The 22,884-nt window shown below is 42.7% G+C and overlaps 1 protein-coding gene across 1 annotated transcript in view; it reads right to left on the bottom strand.

The window, feature by feature from the left end:
* The window catches only part of mast1a (microtubule associated serine/threonine kinase 1a), a gene marked incomplete at both ends in the record, with an annotated part of 79,480 nt that overhangs the window by 4,175 nt on the left and 52,421 nt on the right, over window positions 1-22,884 (bottom strand). The window contains 13 exons of the mRNA XM_080722638.1: window positions 516-748; window positions 847-1,092; window positions 2,079-2,323; window positions 4,046-4,209; window positions 9,019-9,128; window positions 10,165-10,287; window positions 11,187-11,288; window positions 12,023-12,188; window positions 13,311-13,443; window positions 14,789-14,927; window positions 19,348-19,556; window positions 20,913-20,989; window positions 21,221-21,288. Of these exons, the coding sequence (XP_080578764.1) occupies window positions 516-748; window positions 847-1,092; window positions 2,079-2,323; window positions 4,046-4,209; window positions 9,019-9,128; window positions 10,165-10,287; window positions 11,187-11,288; window positions 12,023-12,188; window positions 13,311-13,443; window positions 14,789-14,927; window positions 19,348-19,556; window positions 20,913-20,989; window positions 21,221-21,288 (2,015 nt within the window). The remainder of the gene's footprint in view (window positions 1-515; window positions 749-846; window positions 1,093-2,078; window positions 2,324-4,045; window positions 4,210-9,018; window positions 9,129-10,164; window positions 10,288-11,186; window positions 11,289-12,022; window positions 12,189-13,310; window positions 13,444-14,788; window positions 14,928-19,347; window positions 19,557-20,912; window positions 20,990-21,220; window positions 21,289-22,884) is intronic.

Genomic DNA, 22,884 nt, shown 5'->3' with positions numbered 1-22,884 from the left:
TTTGCGATAATTATCTATGGATTATTTCCAAACATAATCGTTTTCAATGGACACATATATCTGTACTGTAGCCAAACTGACGGCAGGGGGAAGCCTTATGCAAGGAATGAATGTGAAATTGCCCTCCCCTCTTTCCCTCGTTCAGAGCGTAGAAATGCATTCTCTAGATCAGGTCCACAGAATACAGCCAGGAAGTGATTTGGGACTCCATTGATGTTTACGTGTGGTGGAAATTTGAGAGCAGCGTTACGGGAGATGTTTTTTTACTGTACACACCCGCGCGACCCCTCATCAGCTTACAGTGCTCAAACAAGGTAAAGAACGAGCGTTCGTATTGCCTTTGCGCCACCGCCAGAATTGGGACGAGCGTTAACGCTCAAAGCAGTAAAAGAGTTAAAATGTTTGCTTGCAAAGCCGGTCCCTGAAAAACATTATGATTAAAAACAATCATATTTGCTTAAGTTGATCATCCTGTTAGCAAAGCCGACACTATCACACAGTAACAACCAACTCACCCAAACGATGTGATGTACACTGTAGATGTCGCTGTCTCCAAGGTAAACCCTGATGGCCCTGAGGGTGAATCCGTATTTCTTCCCAGAGCGAAGGATGGTGATGGGGGAGCGCAGTGCGCTGACGGTCGGGCAGAAGTCTCGGCTGGGGGAAGAGTCACGGGACGAGGGGTTGGAGGAAAGCGAGCGGGGGGACATGGGGCTTGCAAGCGGGGAGTATCCGCCATGTTGCTCCACTAGAGACAGGGGAGATAGAAAGAACACATGAAAAAGAGAGGAAAAATATGAGAAATATCCCATAGTCATGAAGACGTGTTGTTCTAGTGTCACGTACCTGCTGGTATGCTGACTGACAGGGCGGTGGCAGAGGCTGATTTGATGACCTTGGCTCTGGAGTTACGCTTTTCCCCCTCCCCTCCTGAAAGTTGCTGGTGGCGCGCCCTTCGGAGGACCAGGTCGTTTGTAGCCCGCGATCCCATGCTGTCATGCGGAGGCGCCACAACTTCACGACTGGCTACCATTGGGCCCGACGTGGTGGCTATGGCAGGTCCCACTGTGTCCCTTGCTCTAGTTGGCTTGTCTGTGAAGGAATGAACACATTGAAAAAGTGGCACTTACTTATAACTTATTTCAGGTTATAAGTTATAACCTGAAATGTTAGAAATTACTCACCTGCCTACTTGCTCAGCGATAGCAATCTAATGTAATGAGCTATTATTGTGTGCTTTCTCTCTCTTTTACTCTCTGTCACTCCTTCTCTTAAAGGACAACTTTAGTTTTTTACAACAAGGGTTCATATTTTAGATTATAATTAAATAATATAAAAGATGAGTGTTAATACAACAAGGGTTCATATTTTAGATTATAATTAAATAATATAAAAGATGAGTGTTAACACATATGGTGCCAACCCCGAGTTTCCCGAGTTTGTATTGGTACTACCGCTGTGCCAACCCCGAGTTTCCCGAGTTTGGGCCGTTTTTGAAAAAAAAAATAGTTTTTTTTTTTTTCAATTTTTTTTTTTGGACCTCCAGAAATGTATTAGGCATGATCGCGGTCGCGAAATTGCATGTTTAACCCCCATACCAACTCATTCCTTCAAACATGGCAGCCATGTTTGTTTACATCTGAAGAAAACATAATGGCTGATAAATCATGAATGCCTGAACGTATTTCCAAGCGGATTTTTTTGTTTGAAAGCTGTGAACAGCATCTACACACGTGGTGCACCATCTAGGCATGGGCGTGCACTTTTTACACAATTGCACAATTACATGGAAGTCTATGGTAACCATGGCAACGCGAGACATTGAAGAGAAAAAATCATTGCAACATAAGTGTTAAAATGTTTTCATTTACTTCTTTCTATTGTTTTAGAGATTCTTATTTCAGTGGTCGGGGGCATGCGTATAAGTGGCTAAATCATATGTCAAAACGCAGCAGTGTGCAACCAGCTTCATTGCCTCTGCCTCTCAGTCTCTTTTCAGACTCCATAGTTTCCTAACCAATCTATGTGCCAATCTTCACTGCCAACCCCAACCTCCTTTCCTCTTCTCCTTCCCTCACCGACTCCGTTGGCCTCTTTCAGACTGATCCTCTGCTCCAGCAGGCTGGGCGAGGGGACGTTGAACCCATCCAGGGACGTCCCCCGGGCCTTCACTGGGGTCTGCCGAGACAGGGGGTCTGGATCTCCTTCCAGTGGCGACGCGAACCGATGAGTGTCCATCAGGGCAGAGAATCTGCGTCGAGCACCAAGGGGAGGGCTGGAGTCTCCTTCCATGTAGAGGGACTCTGAGCACGACAAACGCTTCCTACAAGAGAGGGACATGAACACAGCCATACACAACTAAAGTTATTTATCAAAAGTTAACACAGCCGTACACAACTAAAATGATTTATTATTATTAAAAGTTATCATTCTGATTTCCAATAACTTTTATAAAACACAGAGTATAAGATATGTTATAATCCACTATAGCTTCGTTCTAAAGAATAACTTGATGAATAACAATTGTGGCATGATAACTGTTAGTGGAATATAGCATAGTGGCAATTTGCATTTAGCAAAATGGAACACAAAATGCTAAATTTATAGTGGAGTTATTACCGTCTATTCTATTTTTCTCTGTATCACAAACAATACTCCATAACAGGAGATAAGAAACTATTTCCTCCACCTTGAGCCAATACATACATTCAAGGTGGCTTTACCCAGAACATTTAATCTCATACCATTCTGTCAACAAAATGATGCATGTTTTTTTTTTATGAAGGAAAACGGTTGTATTGTCTGTTTAATCCTTTTCTCTGGTTAGCTCCTGTTGCAAGTTCTGGTTGCTGTTAGATCTGTTTCTGCTTTATTATGCTGGTTGAGATATTTGACAGGGGAAGAAAAAAAGGTTGCACGAGTAGGTGGGAGGCCTGAGTCATAATCCGACGACGTCCACAGATGCCTTCTACAAGAGAATGGGGACAGCAACACCATAACTTTGCTTTATAATAAAAGTTACCTACTTCCTCCCGAGGTCGGAACCCAGCTGGGTTTTCAGCCCAACCCAGCTGGTTCGCTGCCCACAAGGAGCGTGTGAGCAATTAGGGGTTAAGAGTCTTGCTCAGGGACACACGTCGACATTGCTGGCCTGGAATCGAACCTGGGACAACCAGGGGCTCTGGTTCCCCAGCCGGGCTCCCTAACCATTCAGCTAGCCGCCCCGGTATAAGTAATGTTGTTCTTATCTACTGTACATTCAAAACTCCTACAGTTACTAATGATATTCTTTTCCTGAAACTAAAGCGCTCTCTTGTTGTATAATTCTAATTTCCATAATCCATTATCCATGAAGAGAGAACAGAACCAGTGTTTCCCAAAGGAGAATGTTAAAGAGTCATGTAAGCTAATACAGTAACTCTTCTCCTACTTGTAATCATAATAGGCCTTTACACACCGGATTTGACTTTGACACAAAATTATCAATTCTATTAAGAGTCTCATAGAAGAATTTCAACGTTTTCAAACTTTAATGATGTTTGAAAACTTTCACTTATCAGCATATTTCTAGAGGTGCTGTAGGAAAACCATTATGGTAAAATGTCTACACTGCTGCACACACTGCTGCACACCTCTTTCACAAACACACGCACGCACGCACGCACGCACGCACGCACGCACGCGCACACACACTATATATTTACATCACTTGTGGGAACATTACATAGACTTCCATTCATTTTTATGCAAGTTCTGTGGCCTTACCCTAACCTCTATCCCTAAACCTAACCCCTAACCCTAACCCTAACCTTAACACTAACCCTAACCCTAACCCTAACCGTTGTGGGGACCTACTATTTTGTCCCCACACTGTCAGAGGTCCCCTGCAGGTGACTGTGTGAACGTGCGTTTAGTCTCCATAAGTATAGCTAGACAAACTCACACACACACACACACACACACACACACACACACACACACACACACACACACACACACACACACACACACACGTCATACACTTTCAATACATAATACCACTCACATTTCAGGTGACCCAGTCCTCCAGCTCTTGTCCCTCATGCCGAGACTTCCCAGACTTTCCCTCTTGGTCACCTTGTCCTCCCTGGGTCCTTTATGTTCCCTTCGGTTCACAGAGGATGGAGCTTTCTGTTCCAACTGAGTCAACTGTTCCATACTGCTGTACACCTACAGGGGGAGACATAGAGGGGGAGGACACAGACGAAAACAAAGATTATGATTTAGCCCACGGTTCCCAAACACTGGGTCGGGACCCATTTGTGGGTCACAGACAAATATTTGTTTTCTACATTTAGTTTTTAATTATTATTTCAAAACATTTTTAAAAAACATCCCAAAAAAGCAAACATGTTTTTTTTTTCAATATTCTCATGAAGAAATCAAAGAAATGACATAAATTAGAAAACTAGAAAAGTAGTTAAAATAGCCGATCTACAAGATCGACTTGTAGACCGATCTACTGTTAACCGAGCTTGTAGCAGATCTACAAGCTCACAATGTGTCGATTCGAGCCGTGTTGTGAGCTTGTAGATCTGCTACAAGCTCGGGCAAACATCTAATTTCTCTTTTGGGTCACGGGCTAAAAGGTTTGGGAACCACTGATTTAGCCTGTGTGCAGCAGTTGAGGGCTGTGAAATAAGCCTTTACACAGAGCAGCAAATGTCTGAGGTTGACTGCTGCTCTCTCAACTCTAAAGTGAGTATGCATGTTAACCCTTTAAGTGCCTATCCCGAACATGTTCGGGATATTCGGGATCAAAAACAATTTTTTATTTGCTATTTTACTTACCCCGAGCTGCTTGGAGCAACGTGGGTGGTCCCGGCTCCCCCAGCGCTCACCAACGAGAGACGCTAGATGCTCCGACGATTTATTCAATTGAAAATGGTTTAAAATAAAGTTTAGACCCCCCCCCAATGTTCACCGAATGTTCATTGTAGGCGGCGCGACGTATTCCAGGGTGCCTATCCCGAACATGTCCGGGATATTTAATAAAATGAATTATTTTATCGGAGGCCTCAACGAAGCCCCGGTCTAGACGTCCATCCTTGACCGGGACTTAGACTCGGCCATCCACGGCCAAATCGCGCTGCCCACTCCAATAATAAATCACATCTTTAGACAGGATTTTCTCCGGATTGTGTCCCCAGACCCAAAGAGAACGTTTTTTGCGGCTGAAATAGCTTTAGATCGGGCTTCTAGATGGGTTAGCATTTTGGCTACGTGTCAGCTAGCTTCCTACTCTCGACACCCATAGCATTGACTGGAGTGAAAACACAAGCCAGTTGGGAGAGGGTCGACGAAAGCTATAAAGAAGGTCTATGGAGAAATTTCTGGCACTCTAGCACCCCTTGTGGCCGGATGGCACTGTATGAGTTAACCATTTAAACCCTCACGTCCCAATTCAGCTTGTAGATCAGCATTTTTCGACAAATAGCCTATAGATTTGGTGTAGAGGGGGAAAAGGAGGGGAACAAGTATTGATCCTGGTTAACAAAGTATAGGGGGTAAACTTTAAGGGGTTAAAAAGTGAAAATACCATGCTGAAATCAAATGCCAAAAACTTCATCTGGAAGTGGTTGGCTTGGAGGTAGAGAGGCTAACTAATTATGAGAAGGTTGCTGGTTTGATTATCTGTACTAACGGCAAGGCATATTTCAGTTGAGAACTGTTGGGTGGCAGATATCACTTCTGCCCATTAAAAGCCAGTCACACTTGGTTGCATGCTGGTGTCGTGCAAACCAGAATAGACGATCTACATTGTAAATCGTCTATTTTCGGTGTGCAGTGCAGTGCGCAGCCAAGTATACATCAGGCATAACACTGTCAAAGTGCCCTTGACCAAGGTACTGAAACTGAAACACAAGACTACCCAAGAGGACCTGCATTGCAGGCAACCCTGCAAGCTCACTTCTGATGAAATGCATATATGTACAGTAGCAAACCGTGTTATCTAAAAGAGAAAATTCTCAGTCCATTGAGAAACACTGTGCATCTATTATCTTACAGCGTGACTTTAAATCGTATACATATGCAGACATTGACATTCTTGAATAGGATTTACATGACCTTGTACAAAACAAACAATCCTAGTTCACACAGTATCCACAGACACTTACTTAATAGTTTATTACTTTCAATTCCATCTCCAGCTATCAACAATGCGCATTAATATTATGAACTGTCTCCATAAAACCAGCATTATTATGGGTGTGACCTTTATATGGCAATGCGTGCAGAGAGGGACTGAATCCATATCAGATTCAGCAACTACAGTATGTTTAACGTAATGTTTCAGTGTGTGGTCATTTTCATGGACACACGCAGATACACACAGAACTACTAAAGTAGTGGCTCATTAAGTGCAACATAAAATGTGAAAGCAAAGTCTTGAGGCTGAGTACTGTACAGGCTGCGATGAACCTGCAAGTTTATGAAAGATACAAAGAAATATGCAAGCAGCGCTAATATTATCAGTATGGAATTTAGACAAGGGGATATTTTTGTATCTACAATAACAACCATACAGTAAATGCTTGTGTGTGAGTGTGTGAATGAGTTCTTTTTTAAATAGTATTGTAGTCATGTTTACTGTGGGACCATTCAAATGCAATAGACACTTTAATTCTATGAGTGTCTTACTGAGAATCAAAGGTCCCTTTTATAGCCTGGTCTTACACTGTGTAGGACCATTCAAAAGTGTTTCCCACCATTATAGTGTTGCTGTAATTGAGCTGGGCCCATCAATTCAAGATTCCATTTACTGAAGAGCTGAACTGAAAGAAACTATCTGTCATCTGCCAGTGGTGAGAATTAAGACACAATGCATGTTTAAACGAGATTGAGAGTCCACAGTATATTCTCACTAGCGGACCCTAGAGGCAGTGCTTCCCCTTGCAAACCAAAGTGGTTAAAATAAGAGAAGAAAAAAAAGGAAGGAATGTTATTATTAGTGCCAGTATATACTATATTATATACTATTATATAGTCACTGAAGGATTAACTCCAATGTAATGGTGAGTGTAGAAGAGAGGTGAAGAAGAGAGTGCAGGAACGTTTCAGGACTCAGGGGGGATTTGTGACAGAAGGGTACAAGCTAGAGTGAAAGGGAAGATGTACTGTATAAGATGGTAGTGAGACCAGCCATGCTGTGCGGCTTGGAAACAGTTGCACCGACGAAAAGACAGGAGGCCGAACTGGAGGTTGGCAGAATTAGGAGTGACAAGGACGGAAAAGATCAGAGATGACTATATTAGAGGATCAGCCCAGGTTAGATGTTTGGGGGATAAAACAAAGAGGCCAGGTACCGTAGATGTGGTTTTGACATGTGCGGAGGTGGGATGAGGGGTATATTGGGAGAAGAATGCAGAAGATGTACTGGAGCTGCCAGGCAAGAGGAGAACAGGAAGGCCAAAGAGGAGATTTATGGATACGGTGAGAGAGGATATGGAGGTGGCTGGAATGACTGAGGAGGATGCATGAAGACAGAACAGAAGCAGATGGAAACAGCTGATTCACTGTTGCAACCCCAGATGGGAATTAGCCGAAAGAAGAAGAAGACTGAAGGATTAACACATATTCTAAACAACAACAAAAGCTTTGAAGTAAACTAAAATAAAGTACTATTAATAAAAAAGAAACTGCATTTAGAGGGGGTCTGGTTATCAGAAGGTCACTGGTTGGCCCCCCGTCACACCCAGTACACACGTCCAAGTGTTCTTGAGCAAGACACTTAACCTCTAACAGCCCCAACATCACTGTCACCGAACCCCCCGAGTGCTAATCATAACCATCTGAGCAGCCCTCAGTTGGGTGAAGCTGAAAAAGAATTTCCCCGTGGGGAATTAAAAGTATGGCAATCCACCCATTCGATTTTGAGAAAACTTGTGTGCAAGTGGCAATTTTGGCCTAAAAGTGGCGCTAGAGGAAATGCCATGGAGGTCATCCAATTTAGTAGAGTTCTAATTTCTTCTGTTGGGGAGCATGAAGGTGCACAGCTAATTACATACAGTACCCTAACCACAGCCAGTAGACATCTTGTTTGGGACCAAAGTGTTTTGGACGAACCAAGATCAATTCTCAAAAAGAAATGGAGCCTGCAGTAGTTATTTTATTTGTGGAAGGCAGGATGTGTTGTTGCTATCTCCCCGGACCCCCTCTTCATTATTAAGTAGTTAATTCATTCACACTCCCACAGAGCAGTCAGTCACATTCTCATTGGCTACAAGCTTAATTCTCATACGCCCTCTTACCCACAATGCATCTCAAGCAGTCTATTTTTCTGTTCTATGTTCATTCTAGGTGTTGAGCTGTTACTACTGGTTGTGCAGCTGTAAGGGTTAAAAAATCCCTCCACCTCCCCGGCCTCCTCCCGTAAAATGTAGTTTCTCATGTTAATATGTATTGTTTACAGATTGTTCTGTATTCTATGGATTATGATATGTGATATCTTAAATCATGTAACTGAAGGTTCAATGTTATGTGCATGTAATCTATATATCATGCTTTGCTCTGGGGGGTTGTGATATATCAGATTATGTCTCATGTTCGAGCAGATAATTTGATTATCACAGCAGAGCTACATCGCCAAACTAAGATGCAATATCATTGCATAAATGGATATATCATTGCAATAAATGGTATGGTTAATCTTAATTGGTGTCGTTCATCCTGAGCTGAAACATATAAAAGAATTGCCTAGTTTCTGTACATTTTGGCTTTATTTCTATTACAAGGCTTTACCTCCTTCCTAATGTCAAAGAACCTGGCATGTGAATATTCTTTGCCCTTTTCTTATAAGGTGAAGAAAACAACCCATACCAGTGAGAAAATGTAAAAATAAAAATGGCAGAGACAACAGGTTGACAACCTGAGGAAAAAGCAGAAATAAAAGGCAAAGGGCAAGAGCCACATACAGACTTGCAAAGAAGCAGCAAGCGAGCAAAAAAGAAGAGGGTGTCAGAAAGACAAATGTCTGACCTTACTGAAGCGAGGAGAGCAGGAGGAGAACTGTCTGATCTCCACTGGCTCGTCATCATTTGTGTCATCCTCGTCATATACGTTGATGTGGTGGTAACGCTCTGAACGGGCTGGGAGAGGAGAGAGACAGACAGAGAGAGAGAGGGAGAGATAATATTAAACACTATTAAAAACCCCTATGCCATGATGGTTTGAAAAAGGACTTACAGTAATGTACAAAGAGAAAGGATAAATCAGAACGACTAATCAAAACAAAAAAAATCACACCCGTGTGAACTGAGCGGTGGTTTACCCCCCCCCCCCCTTCCCCCCTGTGTGTGTGTGTGTGTGTGTGTGTGTGTGTGTGTGTGTGTGTGTGTGTGTGTGTGTGTGTGCCTGGTCTGGCCTGGCCTGAACAACAGCGCCCCTCCCTTAACATGTGTGGTCATAAAAGGTACTGCAGGCCTGCAGGCTACATACAGACACGCACACACACACGGACGGACGCATACACACACGGCCACGTATAGGAGACGGTGTAACCACCGCTCAAATATGACTCGACCAAAACATAAGATTAGACAAATCAAACCATAGGACAAGACCCATCAAAACATAACATTAGCATAGGACTTGCCTAATCAAAGACAAACCAAAACTAAATGTGTCACTAAACAAATCTCAAGACATAGGACTAAAGAAATCAAAATAGAAGACTAAAGAAAATAAAACATTGATCTAATTAAAAATCAAACCGCGAGACAAAAAAAAAAACAGCACAACACAAATCAACATATTACTTGGAAGAAACATTTAGAAAGCAAACTGTAAGGCAGCAACAACATCCACAGTACAGAGAGAGAAAGAAAAGTTTTAGAGAGGGAAAGAGCCAGAGAGAGAGAGAGAGAGAGAGAGGAGATTGGAAAGTACAAGAACAAGACACATAATCACATCTCAAAAAATTTGCATTCTGAATGGAATAAGGGCATGATGTTTTCTATTCTGGACTTATGCAGGCACCATGCAAACTTAATGTAGGTTTTCTGACTCCATGCACGCACACACACGCGCACAAACACGCGCACACGCACACACACACACACACACACACACACACACACACACACACACACACACACACACACACACACACACACACACACTTACTGTCAAAGTAGCTGGTGTCCTCTTCTGACTCCAGGTGAGGAATGAACTCTGCTTTCTGTCTCAGCAGGCTGTTCCAGTCCAGTTCAGTGAAGAACGGATGCTGCTTTACCTCGAATGCTCCCCCTGGCAACATTTAAAAACACCCTACTGTTTCAATGGCTCAATGGTGTGCTCATACTGTATATTATGCTAATGATTATACATCTGGGGAAAGCAAATGCATGTGAAATGTCATGGACGAATAGTCGGGACCGGACAGTGCGGTGGCTGAGACATTCGTCCCTGGAGCTACTAGGATTGAATTCTCCCCAAGGTTTCTCTCCTATGGGCTACATGCTTCTATGCTTTCCTAATTCCTACTAATCTGTCTCCGTAAAGAAAAATCAAACCTCGGTTCGAAGTGGAGCGGTGAATTTGAGCAGCTGTACCCTATGTGAGTGAGTGAGTGAGTGAGTGAGTAAACTGTGCCTGTGAGTGAGTGGTGAGTGTGCCTGGCCTGCACAAAACAGCGCCCCTCCTTTAACTAGTGTGTTGTGTGTGGCCACTCAAGGTATTGCCAGGCTACGGACATGGCCAGCCAGCCACCCACCCAGCCAGCCAGCCAGCCACCCAGCCACCCACATACCCACGGACATACCTGTCTATTGGGAGCGCTTTCACCGCTCCAAAAATATTCTTGACTTCCCACTGTCCTTAACCATATGAACGCTAGCATAGGGAGGAGTAGGACAGAGGCTCCTCCCAGTGGGGGCTCCTCACTGGCAGGTGAATCAGTAGGATACAACAGCAGTGACAACACAAAAAATGTGTGTGGGGAGTTATTATTTCCCATGACGACTAAATTGGGGAGAAAAGGGGGTAAAAAAAAAGCATGACACAATTAACTATAGCGTAGGTTAGGGTTGCTTTCAACATAATTCAATGCAATTTTGCACCCCCAATCACATTCAACTGAATGCTTATTAGAAAGGATGGGACATTGCTGCCACCCAAAAACTGTCTATGTTTCCAGAGTGTAGTACCTGTGCCCAGCCTCATAAGCGGGTTGGTCTGCAGTAAAGTGGAGATAAGGGCCTGAGCATCTGCAGGCAACGCATCATCCCCATCTGGCCAAACGATATCATCTGGTGAAAATAGAAAAAGAGAGCAGAGGATCAGAGTTAAAACGATGAAGCACTTCTCAGTTCAATGTACTATAGGGCAGTGGTTCTCAATGTAGGGTTCCGGGGACCCCCAGGAGTCCTTGAGGGGGTTCCAGAGTGTCCCCAGCTAAATGATTGATAGAAATTTAACCAAATGGGCCCGACTTTGCCCCTCTCTTGTAAACATGGTAAGTTTGACTATTTGAGCGCATATCCATTTGAGTCTGCATGGCAATAGTTTATCATTTTGAACAGTATTACTGTTGTATGCTCTCCTGCAACCAAAGTACCCATAAGCTTTTGCCACATTCATGTTCAATGTGCTCTTATTTCATACTTTGGGTGAACTAAAAGGAAAATAGCTGCCACTTGAACTTGGGCAATTCATCTGAGTGTGACCCCTGGGGGGTCCCCAAATTTTTTTCGGGGGTCCCCAGATGATTAACTCACTCAACTGTAAACAAACCAACATAACGTTTAAGTGTATAGAGGGCCAAATTGTCAAATATTAGAGGCAGAAATTGTGAAAATAGCCGATCTAACGCGAGGCGTTGTGAGCATGTAAATCTGCTATTTTCACAATAGAACCGTTTTATACAAAATGTAATGCCTCAACTCTTGTCAGGGTGGGGGGTCCCCAGTTAAAATATGATTATTTTGGGGGTCACAGCCTTTAACAATGTAATATTTAAGTTGTGTATAGTTGCTCTCCTAACCTGTGATGACCTGTCCAAACAGTTCTTCTGGCGTGTCTCCGAAAAAAGGCACACAGCCCACCAGGAACTCATAGAGGATGATGCCCATGGCCCACCAGTCTACAGGCTTCCCATAGCCCTGACGGAGTATAACCTCTGGGGCAATGTACTCCGGCGTGCCACACACCTAGAGAGTGTTGGACGAAGTATGGAAGACAAAAAATCTGCTACATCACAATAGTAAGCATGCAAATAAATAAATACAAAAGAAATAATAAATATCGGTAGTGCTAAAGTAACTGCCTAATACCACGGCATATCTATTGTGGGGCTAACATTCTGCCAAGAAAGTTTTGCGCAAAAGATATTTTAGTGTTGATTGGAAACAGGAGTGGTCCTCATGTAGAGCCCTTGTGAATCTGGTCAACTAAGTATAGGATTTAAGTGATTACACATCAATATGAGTTTCTGAATTTGCAATCAACATTGCTCCAGCTCATGCCTATATTTAATTCACAAATTATGGGTCTCAAGATGATAATTTCCATAAGCAGAAATTCTGCTATCATTGATGTGCTGTGCGCGAGTGAGTGAGTGCGTGCGTGCATGCGTGCTTTTGTAGCTACAGACATCGTCCTGTCTGAGAAATACTTCCATAATCAAACATTCATATGGTGATGAAAGCAAAGCCATGGAGTGGACTGTTTCAACTGCAGATGTGAGTGGATTTACAAACAAGCCAAGCAGATGCCTTGCTGCTGGATGGCAGGGCGGGGACACATGTGTTGACCTGATTAATTATGACTAGATTAATTCAGTGCGTACATCCTAACTGTAATTGCAAAATGGGACTGTGAGGGACATAATGAACATTAACGATTCACTAGTTCAGTACAGGAAGCAGCAGTACGACACTGTCTTCATTTCTGATAATCATTTATAAACCGCATGAACCCAGCTACCTATCATGTCATAATAGGTGAAAGTTTAGCAAAAATAGGTGAAGATTTGGCAAAGAATGGCAGATCTACAAGCTCTATTTTTTCGACAGACATGTGGTGTAGAGGGGAAAAATGAGGGGACTAAGTATAGACCCCTGGGGGACTATTTATAATGAGGCACCGCTTTTAATATTAAAACCTATGGTACATGATTGAAGACCCAGAGTACAGTATGTAATGTACACCATCCATTATGAGTTGAACCACATTGGATTCCAATGTCTCTGAATACAGTTTCATCACAGATTAACATGAGAACTGAAAGTGTACAAATGGTTACATTTACACTCTCAGCATTACCACGTTACCTGTTTATCCAGGAACTCCCTGGCATCTTTCTCTATGTGTCCTTCATATAGGTTGGTGGTGAGACTCATGAGGCCCATCTTAGACAAGCCAAAATCTGTCAACTTGATGTGGCCCATGGAGGTGATCAGCAGACTAGATAGATAGACACAACCGTTACGAATGTTACAAACACGCTTTTTCCACAATGTGTCATACATAAGTATACTGTCGGGGTGTAGTCTAGTAAGAAAAAAATCCACTCAGGTTGGAAAAAATTGTGTTATTTAGTTTCTCAACTGATTCTGACAGGAAATTAGGTCTACTAGCCAGGATAAAACATCTACCATAATCTGCTCACTGCAAATACCCACAGTGGCCAAATCAAGTTGGGCTCCCATCGACTTTCTATACAGGAGGAAAATACCCAGAAAAGGATCTGCTTTAAGTAGGATGTGAGGGGTCTAACTAGGTTTGTCATGATGCTGAATCCATTGCAAGCATTTGTTTTGCACAAAAAACATTCCTTGGGCTAAAAATGGCCCCAGAAAATAATGGTTTAGTGATGAAAAGTGATGAGTCATCACTTTTCATCAGTTTTGTGGGTGTTTTCTGGGGCCAATGAATGTTTTTTGTGCAAAACAAATGCTTGCAATGGATTCAGCATCATGACAAACCCCTATGGAAGACAAAAAATCTGCTACATCACAATAGTAAGCATGCAAATAAATAAATACAAAAGAAATAATAAATATCGGTAGTGCTAAAGTAACTGCTTAATACCACGGCATATCTATTGTGGGGCTAACATTCTGCCAAGAAAGTTTTGCGCAAAAGATATTTTAGTGTTAATTGGAAACAGGAGTGGTCCTCATGTAGAGCCCTTGTGAATCTGGTCAACTAAGTATAGGATTTAAGTGATTACACATCAATATGAGTTTCTGAATTTGCAATCAACATTGCTCCAGCTCATGCCTATATTTAATTCACAAATTATGGGTCTCAAGATGATAATTTCCATAATCAGAAATTCTGCTATCATTGATGTGCTGTGCGCGAGTGAGTGAGTGCGTGCGTGCATGCGTGCTTTTGTAGCTACAGACACAGTGGGATGTGGGATGCCCAGTTAGACCCCTCACATCCTACTTAAAGCAGATATTTTTCTGGGTATTTTCCTCCTGTATAGAAAGTCGATGGGAGCCCAACTTGATTTGGCCACTGTGGGTATTTGCAGTGAGCAGATTATGGTAGATTTTTTATCCTGGCTAGTAGACCTAATTTCCTGTCAGAATCAGTTGAAAAACTAAATAACACAATTTTTTCCAACCTCAGCTTTATTTTTTACTGGACTAGTGGTTAAGAAAATGCTCATCAACCCAGAGTAATACCGTTAATCATGAACATGCCAGACCACCAGTATTATCCTTTAACATAATCTATTTGGAATTGTTATGACTGTTTTCCAGTCAGAACTATTCCAAATGCCAAATACTGTACGTACTTGTCAGGTTTGAGGTCTCTGTGGACGATGCCATAGTTGTGCAGGTACTCCAAAGCTAGAACAGTTTCAGCAAAGTACATTCTTGTGAGCTCCACAGGTAGCGCCCCAATGTTCTTCAACAGAGTGGCACAATCACCTCCTAAGAGAAGAGAGAAAAGAAAAACCTATTGGTTATTCCCAAGTCAGAGCCTTGGGTTACTAGTACTTGTGCGACTTTCTTCCATCTTTCTTTCTTTCTTTCTTTCTTTCTTTCTTTCTTTCTTTCTTTCTTCTTTCCAGATATAAACTTTATTTTGCTGTACTATATTCTTCCCACAGTTTTGGTGACCGGCTTCTTCGGGACACGTCTGCTTGCATTTTGCTAAGAGTTACATTTATTAAAGAATACATTTTCTCCATTGACTTGAATGGGAAAATGCAAAAATTGGACTTTTCCCAAATATGGAGATGACTGACATCATAGATATCTGACGTCATAGACCACAAGAGACTGACACAGTATGTCCATATATGGGCAATCCAAGATATGGGCTTAATATTATTGACATCAGGGATCTCCATATATGGGCATAAAAGGGACAAAGACAATTTTCCCCATTGACCTGAATGGGGAAAGTTCTAATGGTAAGACAGAATTCATTTGCAAGTGTGACTCGTTTCACGGCAACCACACTTTCTAGTTTGAGTTGCTTTCAGGAGATTGGGTAGCAAGCATCCTTCTATGTGATATTATTTGACAGTAGGAATACACAGTAAATCCTGAATGTAACTCTCAGAGTTCAAATTAACACTGAGGATGTCGCCTGTTCATCTAGGCTGGTAACTACAGCCTGTCGCGGGTTCGAATCCCGATCCCGACGACCTTTGCGTATCATCCCTCATCTCTGTCCACATTTCCTCTCAGTCTACTGAAATATATCAATAAAGGCAGAAAAATACCCCAAAATCAAAAAGAAAAAGAAAAGAAAGAAAGACTGGACTGTCCAAAGCTTTTATGGACCCTCGATTGCCTTGTGCTGCAGTACGAGGTCTCAGATTTTCTGTGTGCTCACTATACTGCACTACTACAAGTAAGCCCCACATGAGTCTGACCCCACAGACAAAAACCCAACTACGACAGATTTAACCACACTGGTATTTGAGCCTCCACTAAAGTCAGTGGTGTGATATGGATTTTAGAAGTGTGGGTCCTCTAAATTCATGATGTCATGCGCGCACGCTGTTTTTATTGTTAATTAGTGTGTGCATATGAGGCGCGTGCGTGCAGCAAAATAAATGTGGGCCCGCCGAGCCCACGCGAGCCCATGGCATCTCACCCCTGACTAAAGTGAACGATAGGTGATGATGTGATTCACATTTACATCAACATCAAGTACACCTGGCCCATTTTGTGGATAAAGCGTTATTTTAAGCATTCTGAGTGTGTTGCTATAACTACGACATGTGCAGTGGGTTGCTCTTCCATTGATAGGCCCACTGTACATCTTCTAGACCCTGTGTTAAGGTAGGAGCACTGCTTGTTAACAAGAGTTATTGCCTGAAACTCCAAACACAACAAAACCCAAACCCAAGCGGCATAGACATTGGGCCCTATTTTCATCCATACCTTACCACCCTAAACCTTTTTGCCATTTTTACTATAAACAGGCAAAGACGTTTAGGGAAAAGGGGTAAGGCAAGGGCGGAAATATAGCTCATTGTGTTACCTGCACAGGAAACCTGGGTTCAAATCACAGGAAGGACATCAATCTTACAGATTCCAGCTTTAAAATAATTTTGAGTGCATTTGTGAATGTTTGTTCTGGCCTGTTATTCTCAATGCCTGCTCGTACCCCACACATATGGCGGTGTCATCATGAATGAGTCAGACAAACGTACCCTTCATGGCTGAGTGCTTCTGTAAGCTAGCAGCTAATAGAAGAGTTGCTGCTGCAGTTGGAGTCATGTAGCTACATGGAACTGCCCTCCAGGAAATAGAGTTCAACAAGAGAAGAAGATGGATAGGGCTGTGAAACAACTGAGCTTATTGTCTCCACCAGCCGAAGGCATGGGGGAGAGTATGTTTTCCCCTCCGTCCGTCCGTGTGTCCGTCCGTCTGTCCGTGTGTCCGTGCGTGCGTCCTCGCAGTTTGTGTGCAGCTAATCTCAGTCGCCGTTGGCCCGGTCGCTGCCAAAGTGAGCACAAACATTCCCTGGATGCCAATCTAGAACCTCTGCCCTAAATCTTTCAAATGGGCCTTTTCTAGCGCCACCTAGTGGCCGATGTTTGCAAGACACATTTCTGTGCACTACTCTTACAGATTTTGTCCAAAAATCCTACAAATCGGTAGGCAGTATCTCGACAGTCATGTGATCGACACGGATCTGTCCGATTTTGCATATTCCATCCTGATTGGCTAAGATTGGCTTCCAAAGTTTGTAGGACTGAGCCGTTTGGAACAAAATGCCTCAAATCCCAAACGCAAAGTGCAATTATCATGAAATCGCGCACACACGTTCCCACTAGGCCGAGGAAGAAATGCCACTTATTTTTTTTTAAATCAGCCTCATGGTGGCGCTATAACAGGCCGATTTGTGGTTTTACCTATAACTCCACCGATAAGTTTCAAACTTTGTAAGCGCACTCCCTAGAGTCTAAGGATAAACCTTTACCCTGCATTTTTCACATCAGCCTTTTATAGCGCCACCTTTGGGCCGACTTATGTAAAACACATTTTTGGATATTACTCCTTGAGATTTTATCCAAAAATCACGCAAATCGGTACACAGTATCTCTATAGTCATGTGATCAAGTCCGATCCGTCTGATATTTCATATTCCATCCTGATTGGCTAATATTAGCTTCCAAAGTTTGCAGGATTGCTCAGTTTTTGAAAAAAATGCTTCAAATCATCAACGCAGCTTGCGATTACCGTGAAATTTGCCACACATATTCCCACTAGGTCAAGGAACAAATGCTACCTTTTTTCACATTGGCCTGTTATAGCGCCACCAGCAGGTAGACTTTAGCAAAACACATTTTTGGAACACAATGCTTCAAATCATGCATGCAGCGTCCGATTTCCATGAAAGATCTATGGTGAAGAACATATGCCACCCTTTTTATATTGGCCTATTATACAGTAACACCACCAGGACACACGGCCTGGTGGAGACCTGTGCTCGGAAGAGCACTGCTTCTAGTTTCACCATGAAATACTATGACCACAGGAGGCAATTTAACTCACTTTGACTTCCTAGGCTGACTTTCTTGGTGAAATAGGAGTTGTTCAAACTGTCACCTTCTGAAGATCAAAGACAGACAGTCTGAGTAATTGCTCTCCCTATATTTCACCCTATTGATTTCATTCATTTATCTGATACTCTGACATCCATCATACTAAGGGTCAAACAAGGACAAGAAGGACATTTAAGACACTTTATATCAAAAAGCTCAAAAGTAGAATCTGTATACAACCCCTAACGTTACAAGCATCCAACTCACAAGGCCCAGAAATAAGATGGAACAAATATTCCTGCATCCCTAGAATAAAATAATAAACAATACGTGTACATAATATATTATATGTTTTCATTTGAGCCTATATTGAACCAGGCAGATTGTACTTGTACTATAAATTGACCAAAGGGTACATTTTGTTCCAAAATATCAATCATTTGGCTGGGGACCTTCTGGAATCCCGCCAAGGACCCCTGAGAATCCCCGGACCACATTGAGAACCAGTGATAGACACTATGAAAAAGGTGGATCAGATCTCTTTTTCAGTTTCATGCAACAACAGAATGATCAAGTGCTGGGCTAAGAAAGGAGAAAGGATGTTGTGATTCCATAATGAAACACATTTATCTAAAGTTCTTTAGGCATTTATCACAACCAAGACATAACCCAAATCTGTTGTAGCAAGGAAACAGCAAACTCAAGTTGCCACAAAATAAAGTGGGAGTGATCTAATACGTGGAGAAATCTTCTGAAAAGGGTGCCAAGCACACCCAGTACATCCATCCAACAATATCCGTTACAACCAAAGGAGAGCAGAAAGAAAAAGGTCAAGTTACCACAAACAAATGAATGTGGAATGATACATCGAGAATACACAACCTCTGAAATAAGATTCAGACCAAGTTGAGGACATCGGTAGGGCTGTCACGATTATGACATTTTACATGCCGATTAATTGTGACTCAAATAACTGACAATCACATTTCTGTTTGGCTTTTAGGCTTTGAACTTGTACATGGTAGATATGTCACATAAAAATATACAAAGAAATTACTGACATATTTGACAACTTTATACTTAAACAGTGAAAGTGGAAATAGCCGATTTACAAGCTCACAACGCGTCACGATGCGACACGTTGTGAGTTTGTAGATCTGCTATTTCCACTATTTTTCACTTTAAAAAACAATAATATGAACATTTTCAACATGGAAACGATTATGACGATTATGAAAAATAATCGCGATTATGTCAAATAATCACGATTAGATGATTACCGGTAGGTAATAATTGTGACAACCCTAGACATCGGCCAAATAACATCCCCTCAAACCGCTTACCCTCCACGTACTCCATGACCATGCAGAGGTGCCGCCGAGTCTCAAAGGAGCAGAACATGGAGACGACGAAGGGGTTCTCAGCGAAGGTGAGGATGTCCCTCTCTACAAAGGCCTGCTGGATCTGGTTCCTGAGGATCAGGTTCTGCTTGTTGATCTTCTTCATGGCAAAACGCTGACGCGTCTCCCTGTGCCGCACCAAGTAGACAGCTCTGCATGAGAGGAGAGAGATATAGATGGAGGGGGGGAGAGAGAGAGAGAGAGAGTAAGAGAGAGAGAGGTTATAGACCAATAACTTGCACAGAGAGGTAAAGTTGACTCCAAAGCAGGGGTCATCAACATGTCCGTACACGGACAGATGTGTCCATGGCAAGACTTGGTTTTGTCAATGGAAAATCACACATTTCACACATTTTCATCATAAGACCCAATTACTCATTTTAAGTAAAGTCTCCAGGTTTTCTTCAGAATATGTAGGACACTTATTTACCACGACACTATGGAATATTAGGAGTATGGCATACTAGTGGTTCTCAAATGTTTCATTTGCAAGGACCCCCTTAACTCTGAGTTTGAACCAAATGGACCCGCTTGAACACTCTCAGAGTTACAGACCTGTTATGGTCATTCAGGGCTAGCTATTTATGTGTTTTTGGCAATATTATTGTCCACAAATTTTGTATGTCCGTGACCTCTGCTCCAATGAATCACATCTGGCGGTGTTTGTGTTCCTGGCTGTCACTGCATTACAGGCTGGTTAGAGCGCCTGTTCAGCAGAGAGCGGAACTACAGGAGGCACAGCGTGTTCCTCTGCACACTTTACAGTACATCCTCCCAGTGAAACTGCTCACTGTCAGGTGAAAAGAAGCGGACGATGTCATGTGCATCCTCAGAGCAGGGGTTTTCAAAGTGGGTGACGGGGCACCCTGGGGTGCCGCGACGGCAGTCCAGGGGTGCCGCGAGATAATTTGATAATATTTTGAATTTATTTGGACACTTAAAAATATATTTAGTATCATTTTAAACTTGAAGTACAACGTTATTTTCCAACCAAAATGGCTATTATGTTGTTTCCCTCGCAACATAATCACTAAAATGTGCTATAAATATAAGGTGCTGGGAGTGAAAATTATGAATATAATAATGTAGGGGTGCCTCGGTGACACGGTATATTCCGTATCCATTCAGACAGATTGTATACTGTGTAGCTGATTACATTTAAGGTTTAAGGCTGTAGGCAAGGTGAATTTATTTGTAATAGCACATTTCAACAACAAGGCCACTGAAAGTGCTTTACATAAAACAGCTACTTGAACGCGAGCATCCCTATCCCGGGGGGAACATTTGACGGAAACAGCAGATCTACAAGCATTGTTTGTAAATCTGCAATTTTATGCAAAGAGATTAGAGCCGAGGGGGAAATAGCGTACCAAGTACAGTGCCAAGTAAGGTCTGTTTTACTAAGTACAGAGGGTCTAGCTCGTGGTTAAGCATTAAAACACCAAGACAGAACAAAATAAAAACATTAAATAATGTGTTTAATGTCTAAAATACATCCCATTTCTTACCCATATGCCCCATTGCTAATCAACTTGATGGTCTGGAAGTCTTCTTCTTCTGGTGGCTTGATGGCTTTCCCTTTTCCCTGGTCAAATAACCAAAAGAAGAAAACAAACGTTAAAATATGTCATTGTTAACAATGAAAGTAGTTTAGCTTGAACTTTTGAAAGTTTTGTGGATTATCGGTTCCGGTTGTGTGTGTGTGTGTGTGTGTGTGTGTGTGTGTGTGTGTGTGTGTGTGTGTGTGTGTGTGTGTGTGTGTGTGTGTGTGTGTGCCGTGCGTGCGTGCGTGCGTGCGTGCGTGTTTGTTTGTTACCTCTGCTGAGTCGTCAGTCTCTGGAGTATGTGGTCCTTCGCTATCATAGCCTTCAAGGCTCACGAGATCTGGAATGAAAACAGCGAAAACAACAGATTAAAACATTTTATCACTTTTTCATAGTAAAATGCTTTGCATTAAAACAGCTGCTACAGTGAGATAGAACGTAATTTGCAGAGGCATAAACATCCTTTGCAAAACAACTGTTCACATTTCAAAACAGCCAAAGGGCCAAATATGTCAAATAACAGATAAAGAAAAACAAAGGAATGAAACTAGCTTCACCCTGTTATTGAGTCTCTTTCTGCCCTGTGCTTTGCTTTGTATTCCCTCCCTCTCTGAGAAATCCTTGAAGTCTAATTCAATGGCAGAGCTTTATTGGTGTGACAACTATTCTGAAACGCACTGATTACATTTCTATTCTGCTGAAGGAGTGAAAATAGTATAACAAATAATTATCTTTGGAGAGCGCGGTGTTTAGCCATTCACAGTGTGTTCACTTAAAAGCCTCAGTGGATGAAGAACCAGGTGGACCGAGAAATTAGCAGAAACATCTTGCTTGCTTTTAATGTGACATTACATTGAATAATAGGAACAAAACTTGTATTGTCAACATTCTCTTCGGGGAACCAAGTAAAACATGTGTAAAACCAAGTAAAACACACACACACACTGCATGTGTGCAGTGTGTGTGTGTGTGTGTGTGTGTGTGTGTGTGTGTGTGTGTGTGTGTGTGTGTGTGTGTGTGTGTGTGTGAGTTTGTCTAGCTATACTTATGGGGACTAAACGCATGCTCACACAGTCACCTGCAGGGGACCTCTGACTGTGGGGACAAAATATTAGGTCCCCACAACGGTTAGGGTTAGGGTTAGGGTTAGGGGTTAGGTTTAGGGATAGAGGTTAGGGTAAGGCCACAGGACTTGCATAAAAATGAATGGAAGTCTATGTAATGTCCCCACAAGTGATGTATATACCGGTATATATATATATAGTGTGTGTGTGTGTGTGTGTGTGTGTGCGCGTGCGTGTGTGTGTGTGTGTGTGTGTGTGTGTGTGTGTGTGTGTGTGTGTGTGTGTGTGTGTGTGTGTGTGTGTGTGTGTGTGTGTGTGCGTGCGTGTGTGTGCGCGTGTGTGCGTGTGTGTATGTGCAAGTGTGCGTGTGAGAAACAGATATGAAAAACTAGAAGCAGTGCTCTTCCGAGCACAGGTCTCCACCAGGCCACACAAATCGGCCTGTTATAGCGCCACCATTAGGGCCATTTGAAAACTTTGGGGCAGAGGTTCTGAATTGGCATCCAGGGAGTGTGTGTGCTCATTTTGGCAGCGACCGGGCCAACGGCGCCGGAGATTAGCTGTACACAAACTGGGAGGACGAATCGGCCTGTTATAGCGCCACCATGAGGGCCATTTGAAAAATTTGGGGCAGAGGTTCTGAATTGGCATCCAGGGAGTGTGTGTGCTCATTTTGGCAGCGAACGGGCCAACGGCGCCGGAGATTAGCTGTACACAAACTCAGGACGAATGGGCCTGTTATAGCGCCACCATGAGGGCCATTTGAAAAATTTAGGGCAGAGGTTCTAGATTGGCATCCAGGGAATGTGTGTGCTCACTTTGGCAGCGACCGGGCCAACGGTGACTGAGATTAGCTGCACACAAACTGCGAG

Source organism: Nannobrachium achirus, assembly GCF_963921795.1.
Source record: "Nannobrachium achirus genome assembly, chromosome: 3".
Lineage (NCBI taxonomy): Eukaryota > Metazoa > Chordata > Actinopteri > Myctophiformes > Myctophidae > Nannobrachium > Nannobrachium achirus.
This window is presented reverse-complemented; position numbering and strand designations above follow the sequence as displayed.